The sequence below is a fragment of the Nanorana parkeri genome, unplaced genomic scaffold (assembly GCF_000935625.1).
Source record: "Nanorana parkeri isolate BGI_ZX_2015 unplaced genomic scaffold, ASM93562v1 scaffold1381, whole genome shotgun sequence".
Lineage (NCBI taxonomy): Eukaryota > Metazoa > Chordata > Amphibia > Anura > Dicroglossidae > Nanorana > Nanorana parkeri.
This window is the reverse complement of record NW_017307649.1, coordinates 315,967-329,314: the sequence shown is the minus strand read 5'-3', so window position 1 is coordinate 329,314 and position 13,348 is coordinate 315,967. Positions and strand designations below refer to the sequence as shown.

General features: G+C 41.0%; 1 protein-coding gene across 1 annotated transcript in view; it reads right to left on the bottom strand.

Annotated features, from left to right (window-relative positions):
* The window catches only part of PTPN11 (protein tyrosine phosphatase, non-receptor type 11), a 52,577-nt gene that overhangs the window by 25,171 nt on the left and 14,058 nt on the right, over nucleotides 1-13,348 (bottom strand). The window contains exons 3-9 of the mRNA XM_018569714.1: nucleotides 13,067-13,261; nucleotides 10,715-10,907; nucleotides 9,217-9,333; nucleotides 8,990-9,103; nucleotides 4,665-4,761; nucleotides 2,286-2,365; nucleotides 2,024-2,182 (exon numbers count right to left, since the gene is read on the bottom strand). Of these exons, the coding sequence (XP_018425216.1) occupies nucleotides 2,024-2,182; nucleotides 2,286-2,365; nucleotides 4,665-4,761; nucleotides 8,990-9,103; nucleotides 9,217-9,333; nucleotides 10,715-10,907; nucleotides 13,067-13,261 (955 nt within the window). The remainder of the gene's footprint in view (nucleotides 1-2,023; nucleotides 2,183-2,285; nucleotides 2,366-4,664; nucleotides 4,762-8,989; nucleotides 9,104-9,216; nucleotides 9,334-10,714; nucleotides 10,908-13,066; nucleotides 13,262-13,348) is intronic.

Here is a 13,348-nt window from a genome sequence, read left to right as displayed (position 1 = left end):
AAGCATGCAGTAAATAAAGCTAATCTCTTCACAGAGGACAATGAAAGCCATCTGAAAACCGTACACCTGTTCTGATCTCAGCGTTTTATTGCTGACAAATAAACCAAGTCCTACTTTTTTATTGCATAAAGGTTCACAAAGCACCATATGTACCAGTGTGTTCTTACTGGAGTTACTTCTCCTCAATCACCAAGCAGCATCAGGCCTGCCCTTATATCTGATTGCTAGCTATGCAGAATGAGCTCCAGTTCTTAGTAAGATCACAATGATACAAAATGCCATAAGAGTTAAGGCTAAACTCCAGGATAAGCAAGTCTAGTTGAAGTTTAAAAAACATGTTTTATCCTTACTTGAATACTGGTACGCTTTGTGTATTTCTTCCAAATGTGTACAGTGAAACGTTACCTCTGTGCAGGAGCTTCTTGTACTTAAGACTAGTCACAGCTAGTCTTTCTCCTTGTGCAGGGTGGCTGGTCTTGTATCCGCCCCCTCCCACTGGCTCTGCTCTATGCACAGGTTTTGTGCAGCACAGTGATGAACAGTCACTGCTACATTTACAAGGAAATTCTGTATCATGATTTTAAAAAGTGTATGGTGCACACAAAGTGGTTTTATATAATTTGTGGCTATTAGTAATTATGATTAAAGTTTTAACAGATCATTTTAGCTTTAACAGTATATTAAGCTACAACTAAACTGTTTTAAGTAGGGATACACCGATACCAATTTTTTTGGTATCGAGTACTGATAGTTATATTTCGGTACTCGCCGATACAGAGTACCGATACTTCCGCTGGCATGGAGCAGGCTTCCCAGGCAATCAGGAAGCCGGGTGGAGTGTCATTGGCTGCCGCCCGGCTTCTTGATCACCTTGGAAGCCGACTTCTTGCTGATTGGCCAGGAAGCCAGCTTCCCAGCCTATCAGCATCGGACCGCCTCCATGTTCCCCTGCGGCAATGCCTCCATGTTCCCTCTGACCGCAAGTTCTGGTATCGGAGCATTTGGGTGAGTACGAGTACTTGCCCCAATACTAGTATCAGTAGATCCCTAATATATCCCTAGTTTTAAGTACGGGTCATTACTAAATCAGCTTACTTATTCTTGAGTATTCAGACTCGGTTTATTACATGGTTACATTTAATACCTCATATTCTTATCATGGTTACATTCAACTAGCTGTGTCAATTCATAACATACCAATAGTAAGGGGGAAAAAAGTTACACTACTGTACTCCCAGCACTTTCTATGCATACTAATAGCCAGCTTAGTGCATGTTCAGTTAATTTTTTTCTGTTTTGGGGAGATCTCCTTACTGCCTGTCCTGAAGATACAACAGGAGATGAAAAGTGAAAGGAAAATGCTACAAACTGAGTGGAAACTCCACTTATATAATTATCAAGGGAAACTATAGGGCTTTAAAAACGTGAGACAATACCACCATAGTAGAGGTATAGTAGAAGCATGGCCTTGCGACCTATAAATATGGAGCGTAGATGTGTTAAATGTGATACTGTCACGCCAAATGTAAAAATTTCTGCACGATTCCTCTCAGCCAGCTACTACTCTGGTGGTATTGTCTAATTTTTAAAGCTCTATTGTTTCTTTTCATCCTCCGGCTATGTAAGCAGACAAGAGCATCTCCCTCCTGAGGAAGCCCCCTCCCATGTGGGTGCAAAATGCGTAGAGAATGAGACCTCAATAGATTATTGGTCATTGAACTTACCACAGCTACATACTTGGATCACAGGTTGTGACTTCACAAAGTGTGGTTTATACCTTGTACAGTTATTCTTGCTGAGGAGATCGTTGGAGTTTGCTCAACCATGGCTGGAGTGATGATTTTATATGTGTAATAAGAATGTTAATGTTATTAATAAAGCTGGTATATTTTACCCTTTTTCCAAAATGTCTTGTAGTCTTGTGTGGTGTATACCTTTATAGCCCCAATTTTGTTCATATGTTTAATTGATGAGTAATTCACAGGCTGTCACAACATATAAGACAACCACGTATGACACACACCTTGCCTCGTTCGACTTCCTTTGTCGTCATGACAATGACCCTGGAGTTTTCCTGAAAAACCATTCTCCAGAAATCATTCACTGTATTCTGCAAGCATCCCTGAGTAGCTATATAACGTTTCTTGGGTTTTAAATTGTTGCTTTTTGCTTCAAATTCAGGCTGTAAATAGAAATATAGTAATTATATTAATGAAAAAAAAACACAATCGTGCTTGGTTTTAATGAATGAAATGGATGTTAATGTAAGTGAGAACTGATTTTACCATTATAGTATTGGCATTGATGTAATCGGAAACTTGCTCATTAGGATCTCCATCATGAAGAACAACCCTTGTGTGATCGACTGCATTGAAAGAGAATAAGTTATAGTAGAGAGACATTTTTATCACTGCTGACTAAGTAGAACTAACGATATTATAGAACCAGGCGAGAAGGTGGCCTCAGATTTTGCGCATCAACCTCAGAATTTCACGTGCCCTGTACTTTAAATGAAACTCTGAGAAGAATAAAGTAAGCTGCTACTATTGACCTGAAAATTTTTACTTCTTGGCTGTCTCTGGCTTCAGTCACTGACCCAGAAAAAGTGTGCAACAAGTTAAATTTACAGTAATAAATGACTGTCAGAAGGTACTGGATAAGCATTACAGCCAGGCAACTAGCATTTGAAGAAGGAGATGTCAGCAAAGGCAACCCTTGTAGTTCAAGAAAGTACAGGTTTACTTAATGTCTGGGAGAGACAAAGCGTTAACCCCCAGCGAATGAAACATCAGGCTTCTGTTTTAAAGTGCATTTCCACTTTTGCAGCTAAATAGGGATAACACCTATCTTATATTTGTTACATGTTCTCATTCATGTAGCTTCACTTAATAGAATACAAATTGCAGCTTATATATATTACATGTTTCTTATGCTAAGACTATCCTCTAAACAGATTTTTTTTTCTAGGATGCAAGGGCAGCGTTACTATAATGAACCCTGTCTGCACTGCGCTGGCAGATCTCACTATCAGATGTGAACTAGATTTGAATATTTGTCCCAACAAAGGGTTACAAATTTAAAGAGAATTGTATGTTGAGAGGAAGCTCAGTCTGTCCCCAGTCTTTCTATAGGGACAGACAAGGGTTTGCTGTCGCTTTTAAAACATACAGAGAAGCTTGCAGTATGTCTAATGGCCTGCTTAACAGAGACCTCTAAAAAAGGTACTCGTCCGTGACGAGAGGACGGTGGAGCCCGACGAGCAGCTTCCCGGGCCAGCCGTTGTAATTATACGGCCGGCCGGGGGCATTACAGTCAAGCGATCGGGAGTCTCTAGAGAGGCTCGATCGCTTTTATCAGCAGCTGTAACTGCAGTTGCCGGTCCGAGATCCGCTTTGCCCGATGCGGCCGGGAGCGGCACGGCTCTGGGCCAGGAGATCAAAGGGAGATCAGTATACGAACTCCCTTTGATCTCCTCTCAGTCCCCGAATGCAGGAAGTGATGTATATTACATCACTTCCTGCATTCAGTGTCACTCTCCAGCTAGGGAAGCTGATGAAGCCGATCTCTGCTTCATCAGCTTCTCTGGGGGTCCCTAGGTGACATTAGGGGTCTTGGAGACCCCCTGATGTCTCCATAAAGAGGACCTGTCATGTAAATTGCCTATCCCATAGGGGGCTTCTGTAATAGCAATAAAGTTGTGTGTAAAAAAAAAAAAAAAAATACAAAAATTAAAGAATCATAAAAAACAAATAAAGCATAAAAAAAATGTTTTCTTTTTAAAAAAATTTTTAAGTCCCCGCCCCCCACGTACACACACAGATATGCGTCGGGTGCGCCAACGTGCGAAGACGATTGCGTCTATTGTGCCGCACATCTTACATATTGCCGCAAACGTCGGAGTGAGAGCAATAATTTTAGAGCCATTATTTCCTATGGGCATGGTTCCAACCTGGGCGTATTTCAGCGCGTCGGAATGCGCTGAAAAACGCCCTACGCCCAAAGAAGTACAGGAGCTTCTTTGGGGCATATTTCCGTGCGTATCCATTAGGATACAGCCGGATAGCCCTCGTAAACGCGCGTTTCGTGGACCGCATACACGCATATTTCGCTCACCTAGGTGGGAACCCTGCCTAAAAGGAGAACTATGAGGTGAGTGCTTTTCACTCACCTCATAGTTCTAGCCGACCTGTGACAATGAGACTGTCACAGGTTGGCTCAGTAGATCGGGAAGTGGGCGAACACCTACTGTTAAATTGCAAGACTATAGTCCGGTCATGCTGACTGGTGACATTTTTGACTGACTGGTGAGACACCATCAAATCACAAGGGGGTGCACAATACACATTTTTCAATGCCTGCCAAGCCTAAATCCCTCAATGACACACACAAACACTGTTAAAGGTCATTTTGCCAGCTAGGCAGAACTACTTTAAAAACGGTGACCATGACAAGTCTGAAGTAGATGAAAGAACTCTGACACTGTATTTTTTTTCCTTGTGCTGAATATGCTCGGTCTGGGGACAATGGCAAAGTGCTCACCATACTAAGGAAAGCCATTAATCAGAAAGCTGACAATGTCTCCTTAATACTGAAGGCAGCCTGTGAATGTAATATCTCTCACGGGTACTAAAGCCCACTTATCCACAGTAATGTGCTGTACTTACAAGGTAAAATATTCTTGTATCTGTTTTTGTTCTTGTTTTCTTGTCTCTGTCCCTCTTTGCGGCTATACAGTAGCTTGCACTCTTGTTGCTGCAAGGTCTAAAAGGAATGAAGGGGGGAAAAAAAATTGTAATAGAGCCAATTTCACAAGAAAGCTTTATCTTTGTCATTTAAAGCAGATGTTTTGTGCTTTCTCTTCACCTGCTGAATCGCCATCTCCCAGACTGAGCAATTAACTGTCAGTCAGAGCCACAATGAGGTCTGCTGCCAATGCGTTCCTAAAATATACCTCCCTTGTGTGGATGACACCATAATGCTTCACACATGGACATGCAGAGGTGGAAATAACCTCAGCACTTCATTACCAGCAAAAACTTGAATCCCGGACCAAGCAGAAGCATTCCTATATTCATAGCTGTAAATATTTTGTGAAGTCTGCAGCAGTGTGCCACGCTAAGACATTGAAATAAAATATTTAGGAAGTCTGTGAGATCTAATTAATATAAGAAATAGAAGACAAGCCACATAGCTCACTCTGAAAAGTACAGGAAAGAAAAAGATTTTTGAAAACCATTTTTTAAAAACCCTTCCAAACAAACTTTCTCCGGTTACCAATTGATGGATGAGCAGGAATCCTGACAGTATGAGGTCTCCTGAAACTAATAGACAAATGCCTGTTTGCATGCAGGGTATTTTTAGTGTTTTCTATCCCGCATGTGCTGAAGAATTGCATAAAGAACCATAATAACTTTCACATTGTATTTGTCAAAGCGCCAGACAAATCGGAGCATGGAGGCTGAACACTGTGCGCTCATGGCAATATATTAAAATCTTTTCTCACTCATTAAAACAGAATGATTGCTCCTCCAGCTTCAAACAAAGAAGCTGTTAATTTCTACACAAGAAATAAACTGTATTTAAAAACGGATTATAGGGAACCCTACAGATTTGCATGGATTGTGGTTGTTAGCAGAAAGCCATAGAGATCTGTCTTTTAATGTTCTAAGTAGTATCTCGAAACTGGACAATTGTAATTGTTCCGTGGTCACAATTCCAAAACTTTCAACAACGGACATCTCAGTTGTACATCAGCAAGGCAAGCCAAACATAAAACCAGCAGAACCATTCTGTAAACTACATCATGTTAAGAGAGTTGATAACAAAACTTTTAAAAGCTTTCTCTATCTTTTAAAAACAGAAGAAAAACAAAAACTCTTAAAGTTGCTGCCAAATTGGAATAACACCTATGTTTTATTTGTTACAGGTTTCTCATTCACGCTTTTCAGTATCCCTAAGAATGAGATGACGTATGGACCTATATGGGTTGGACTTGATGGACGTATGTCTTTATTCAACCCCAAATACTATGTAACTATGTAACGTAGCAGAAGACTTGTTTACTGTAATTGCTGCTGGCACAAAACATGCTTTATTCTAAAAGAAAAGTTGTTCTCTCTACTGAGGTTTGCCATTCCCACCCTGATCGCATTGCCAGAACAATGTAATAGCAATGTATTAATTAATTGCCATTACATGGGGGGGGGGGCTCACTAGCCCCCTATGTGATAGCACATGGGAGATGACAGGTTCTCTTTAAGTTGACATTAGGAGTCTATTAGACCCCTAGTGTCACCTTTCCACTTCAATAGCTTTACCTGGGGAATGACAGCTGAATGTAAACACAGCAGGCAGTGGCTGGGAGCAATAGTCAGCCTGCTATTGGCTATTTCAAATTGCAATAGCAGGCTGGCTATTGCACCCGCCCACTGTCTGCTGTCAATCAGCTGAGGAGGGACACTTGTCGCTGGCTTTCTAGTGTCGGCAGCTCATGGGAAGAGGGGGAGGCAGAGGCGCAGCATTACAGTTCAATGCAACATCTACTGCAGGAGAAGGCAATTTTGGTACTCCAGTTGTGGTGAAACTAAATAGCATCATGCCTCTTGGAGCCATGCATGTGGCTGCCAGAGTCTTGCAATGCATCATAAGACTTGTAATTCCACAACAGCTGAAGTGCTGATGTTGCCTACCCCTGATCTACTGCGATTCCTTTTTAAAAAAATAAATGGCGATTTGCAGAGGTCCTCAGAAATCGGATTAGTTGTTTGAAAATTAGGCACACCACCCAAAAAAACACATTGCACTTGCATGCAAAATATTGCAATGTACATTACAGGAATTCAGCCACCATATAATGTTATTCATTTATAGTATGTACAATTTGTGTATATTAATACAGGAGAAAAAAAAGTAAAGTCTTAAGATCTGATTATGTATTCACAGAGAACAGGTCATGTGCTTGCAGTTTTTAGCTGGTAATAAAATACTAGCATTTCCACCAAGGTCTGGTCTCTTTACATCCCACAGATCTTATTATGCAGAAGTATACTCAGTCTTATACACTGCAGCGTTAGACACCTCCATACCAGCAGTGCAGAGACAGAATACTGCAATGCCACAAAGCTAGAAAACGGCTCGTATCAAACACAAGTCAAAGTGCTCACAACCCAACAGTCTTATATAACCTCACAAAATGTTTACAAACATGCCCCTTCATGTTCTCTTTCCTGTTAATTACAGGGCACAAAATGCTAGCTTCAAAGTCAAAATAATTGCTTTCATTGCACTACAGAGTATTTTACAGCCCACAGCTTAGATATTGTAGTTAAAGGTCTGTATTTAGAAACTGATGGCAGATGTTCCCTACTGTAAGCAAAAGCTGGTGTTCACAGCATAGTTAAAAGGACTTTAGGCTGACTACATAGAGTTTTTAATACTTAAGTGATAGCAGTGATTTTACTATTCACACACACCTCTTATCTAAACCATCTCATGCATCTTCCTCAAAGCAGAACTCTGGTTAAAAAGGTCATTACCCTTGTAGTGGGACTACTCCCCGACCGGCTCAAAAGGTTTGGGTGTGCATAACTGTTATTTTTGACCCTAGGCAAAAACGACCAGTTAGTCCTTTCAACTGGAGTGAGCCCCGCTTTCAACTGGAGTGAGCCCCGCTTTAATATATATATACACACACACACACACACACACACACACACACACACACACACACACACACACACAAACGGGGAAGGAGGGTTCTAGTCGCAGTAAGATAATAAATCTCCAATAGTGGGTCTCCTATGTTATATCATATATTAATGACCACATGTCCCCTTTAAGGGAGATCCCACCATCATACCAATGATGCAACTACAATATAGTATAATTTATTAAACATTTCTAACAAAACATTTTAAAAACACCTATAAAATACTGTATTGCACACTCTAATCCCTCGGTTATCTGTAGATAGAATAAATCTTGTAAATGGACACAAAATGTCAGAAACTGCTAAAGATCAAGTACTGTGTATAAACGAATATAATCCACAGACCTCCAGTTTCCAATATTAGGTAAAATGATTCGAAGGGTCCTAAATTGTAGGAGTAATCAAAGAAAGTCCGTGTGTAACATGTACACAAGCCAAACAGGACATCCGAGTTTCACGATCCAAATAAAGCATCCAAGTTTCACAATCCAAATCGTATCACATCTCTAGGAGTGTGAAATGTTGAATGAAGAGCTAATGAGCTCTGGATCATGTGTAACATCAGACACCATCCGTTTCGGACATTTTGTGTCTATTTACAAGATTTATTCTATCTTCAGATAGCCGAGGGATTAGAGTGTGCAATACAGTATTTTATAGGTTTTTTAAAAATGTTGTGTTACAAATGTTAAATTACATGAATTTTATACCGTATTATAGTTGCATCATTGGTACGATGGTGGGATCTCCCTTAAAGGGGACATGTGATCATTAATATATAACCTTGCTGTAACTGGAGTTAGCCCTGCTTTAACTGGAGTTGTTCTTTAAATAACCCAAAAAGAGGTGTTAGTTTAGCGTTTATCAATGTACAATAGCATAGTCATCTTTAGAAGACTTAGAACTTCTTTGGCATGTCAACAAACTGCTTGTGACCATCACTAGGGAGCACGGTTTAGAAGCAGAAGACTGGCTCTTTATTGATTTCAATGTGTCGACTGTCTTAGCAGCTCCCTCTAGTGGAAACAAGGTGCAGCCTGTAATTTTTCCACCAACAGGCCCATCCCATCACCCAGGTTGGGGTTTCCAGGCCCTTTGCCAGTGTATACTCCCAACACAAACTGCCACCGGTGCCATCTGGTAGTCCTCCTCCCTCCACTATACATATGCATGCACGAGTCATCTGAGAAGACTGGGAAGAAATCTTGATCACTGGATCACATAACCACATCCACTACCATGTCATATCTAGTGTTCTATGTTTAGTTTATATCTACATACCTCAAACTCTTCCCAAAAGCCCTGCTTAAATTTATCAGCGGTTTCTGCAGGTTTACTCAATTCCTTTACTCGACTTTCAATTTCTGCTGCATTTATACGGGTTGTATTCAGAGGCTGGAAAAAAAAAAAAAAAAAAATAAAAAAAAAAAAAAGAATTAGAAAAAAAAAAAAAAGGGATGCAGATAGTAGCTTCATGTGTATAGAAAGGAGTGCATATGACCTTCTACCTGTTTCAGCTGCAGTACCGTCCCAAGTGTTTCCACCATAGGGTTTTTCTTATAATGCTCCACAAGGTCTGTTAGAGAATCAAACTTCTCTCCTCCTCCAACATCATATTTCAAATCCTGAAAAAAACAGACACATAATATAGAGGGGAGAGGTTCACACAGATCAACCACAATTAACTTTGTCTTATTTGTTCAATTTAGTCTGTTAAAGTGACAGTACCTCAGGAGTTCAATCTTAAAAATGCATTCAAGTGCCTTAACTAGTAACAAAAATGTATTTTATTTGTGGATCACTCAGCTGTAGATCCGCAAATCATCTCTGAATTCATGCTGACACTGCCCTTCCTTCTGGAGGGTGGCTACTTTTGTTCCCCATGGTCCTGGTGTGTGTTGTAAAGTAGTCATCGCTCCAAGCTCGCTCCCGTGATGGACTAAAATATCACGCTTAGTTTACCAATTTGTATCAAGATGGTAGTCCATCGCAGGAGCGAGCTTTACAACACACACCGGGACCATGGGGGAAAAAAGTAGTCACCCTCCAGAAGGAAGGATAGTGTCAGCACCAATCAAGGAGATGATTTGAGGATTTACAGCTGATGCACAAATAAGATACATTTTTGTTATTAGTTAAGGTACATGAATACATTTTTTAACCTTTAACTCCTGAGTTTAGTGTCACTTTTAATCAAATTGAAAGTATTTTGTTATAACTGTTTATTAAGCGCAACAAAATACCTGTTGGTCCAGCCAGAAATCCAGCGAGTTGGTAACTTCCTGTTCTCTCTGCCTGTGCTGCACTGAAAGCTCAAGCAGTTGCTAGCCATGCCCAGCTCTCCTCTGAACTAAAGAACACCTTCCCCCCTTATGACAACAAGTAATGTAAATACAGGGAGCTCTACCTTTCAGATCAAATCTCAGTTTCTTGGGCCTCCCGATGCAAAACGTCTGCTCCTGTCAGCCTCGTAATCGTGTGCCGACTATTTGCTTTATGCACCTTCCCCATATGTTATGGAGATTAAGAAAAGGGGATGCTTTCTGCAGCACTAAAACACTTCCTGAACTAGGGTGACAACGCTGCTCCTTCAGTGATACAGTATAGTGAGTCACCTTAGGACAGAAAGTGTGTTACTAGCAGAATCACCAAGTAAAAATAAAAAGAGAAAAAGGCCATAAAAAAACAAAAGTTCTGCAGTAACCACATCCAAAGACTGATAATCTTCAACAGATTACATTTTTTTTACTTTAATTGCAGCAACCCATTATAGCCAATCAAACTCTGTCTTGGCCTAGTCCAATTGTTTTATTTACGGTTGCCTTTAAAAATAAGATCTAAATTATTGAACAAGGCCATGTGTGCTTGATTAAAAACTTACTGAACACATCACTATATTTTCTGGAAGAAAACCTTTCCCTCCTCCCCATTAAAAATCAATAGAACACTTATTTCTAGACAAGACAGATCAAAGAAATGAGTGAAGTGTTTCTCAAGACAAATTACCTGGCACCGTATCATGACATGCGTCACCTTAGACTTGCCATCATTACTCTCGCCCTTGTCATCACCAGTACGAACAGACAGGACAAAATCTCCAGGGTGGCTCTGGCTTTCACGAACCAGAAAGCTTCCATGTTTACCTTTCTCAGTTAACAACTTCTCAGCTTCCTTCCCAGAGAGGTGACCATGAAACCACCTAATCAACAAGCAAAAAAAATTAATAGTCATCAACTTAAAGGGGACAGTAGACAACATTAGAGTTGGCATATATGAAAGATCAAGTTAAACCCATCTTAAAGTAGAATTGTACTTCTTAAAAGGCCCCTTTTTCCCTCCCTATTCAAGCTACACCACTTATCTCAGTTCTTTAGGCGACCTGGTCCAGGAGTTGTGGCTTATACCAGGCAGCACTCTGGTCATCTTTTAAACCAGCGAGGCCACACAGCACTGCTCAAATGGAAACGTCATCGACCTGCAGATTTGCAAGTAGACTTCTACTGGGAGCGAGGGAGAACAGCTTCACATATGTATTACTCTGTGGTACCACTTGCTTGAAACGGCCCCAAAGTGCCATTATGTGTAGGTTGCAGCTTCTGGACTGGGCCACCCAGTGATCTGTGACATGAACAGATATACACAGTATAGAGGAGGACAGAGTGAGTGGGTGAGTGAGTGGGTTAAGATGCAGTTCTTTAAAAGTAAAGTTATTTTTTTTAAACTGCCACTTGTCAAAAAGAAAAGCCTCCTTCTGAAAAGAATAGTTGCCTGGCTTCATTTTAGTCTCTGACCCAAAATATGAATGTGACAAACAAGAGTTGGGGAAAAAAAAGTCAGTGTTCTTCATTTCTATGCTTGTTTTGAGGCCCATTCACACCACATCCACACCAGATTGTTTCCGGACCTAAAATGCATCCTAATGTATCCTTATGTACTGCATGTCTCATTTTGTCTAGTCTAGAATGCACTGGAACTGCAGGCAAGTTCACACCATTTTCTGGACCACATCTGGTCCAGAAAATGGTGTGAACCTGCCCTTAGGGCAGGGCCTTACTACTGACATATACCCACCTACAGTCATGTATAGTCATAGACTTATATGGGAGGCTGCATGCAGCACCTGGCAGGGGAAATGCACCAGTATTCAATGTTGTGCAGGTGCAAGGGTCCATGTGCAAGAGCCCTTAGATCAGTGGTTCTCAACCTTTCTAGGTCATGGTAACATTTGCCAAGTTGTGGTGACCCCCAACGGTAAAATTTAGGGATGACGCGGCTGCTGCAGCGACATCTGGCGGCGTGGCAGGAGAACTGACACTGCTGTGCTAGGAGAGGGCTGAGCAGCTACAGAGGACTACAAATCCCACTACCCCAGCAATACATGAATGCAGCACCATGTGGGGGGGTGCAAGCTTACCTAGAAAGTATTTCTTTCCCGGGCGGCCGGGAGCCGATGGGCGACCCCTGGCAAATCGTTATTTGATCCCCGACTGGTTGCGACCCACAGGTTGAGAACCGCTGCCTTAGATGGACTGGCCCTGTAAAGAAAAAGTCTCACGTTGTATTATAATCACAGCTCAGTCACTTCACTCCAACGGTATATATTGCTTTTTATCCCATGATTCTATGTACAGCAGACCTGAGATCAAGGTGGGGACAGCATTCTCCCACACCATTCCTGACCACGCTCTGCAAAGAAGACGACCTCTAAATTGACAGCTCTCATATCACGGTCTGTGTACTTTCGAGGTCAAAAGGAATGTAGGGGGAGGGAGCACACCCTCACAGGAATCAGCACAGGCACTAGAAGTGGCGAATTAATTACAGTACAGGGACAGCAAGATAAGAGCTGTTAATTAAAAGGTTTTGCATTGCATGGTCAGCAATGGGGGTGGGGGCACTGCGGTTACCATCTTGAACTTAGCTATATTTCATACCACACAGAAATATGGTATAAAAAACAACATGCACTGTGGAAGTTAGGTGGCTGAGCTGTGACAAAAATACAAGGTGAGACTTCAGGTGAGCAAGAGTGCAATGGATCATTAATGTAAGAAGGCACTGCTTGGTGCCTCCACTGCAAAGCTGAAGCATGCTCACTACCCTCAGATGTACTTTTTTTAAAATGTGTCCAACTAAAACGAATTGAGCCTTTAGACAAACTATATTACAGTCACTGGCAATTTATACAATACTGTAGAAAAAAATAAAAGTTAACTTACTTACTTTCCAAAAATGAAGCAAATGGTTGACCTTACAATGGTCTGTCCAGCTGTACTTAAATCTATATCAGTGACATGCTTAGCCAATAAAAGACAACACAATTTGATAATCCTTATAAAGAGAAGACAGACTACTCACCTCTCAGATGTAGGATCCGCACAGTTTAATGGGTACTTTAACTCAATAACATCCCCATTTTTTTCCTTTAGCTGGCCATGGTGTTCCATGTAATACTGAACCAATTCAGCAAGCGTAGCAAACTTTTCACCACCATACAAGTCATAGTAATCACCTGTGTTCTGGATTTTAATATGTGTAACTGCTCCATTCCTCCTGAAATGATGAAATATGAAGACGGTTAGATAGTTGTCATGTCTATTTATAAAAACTGGAGAGGAAAAATAAATATCTACAAAGTAG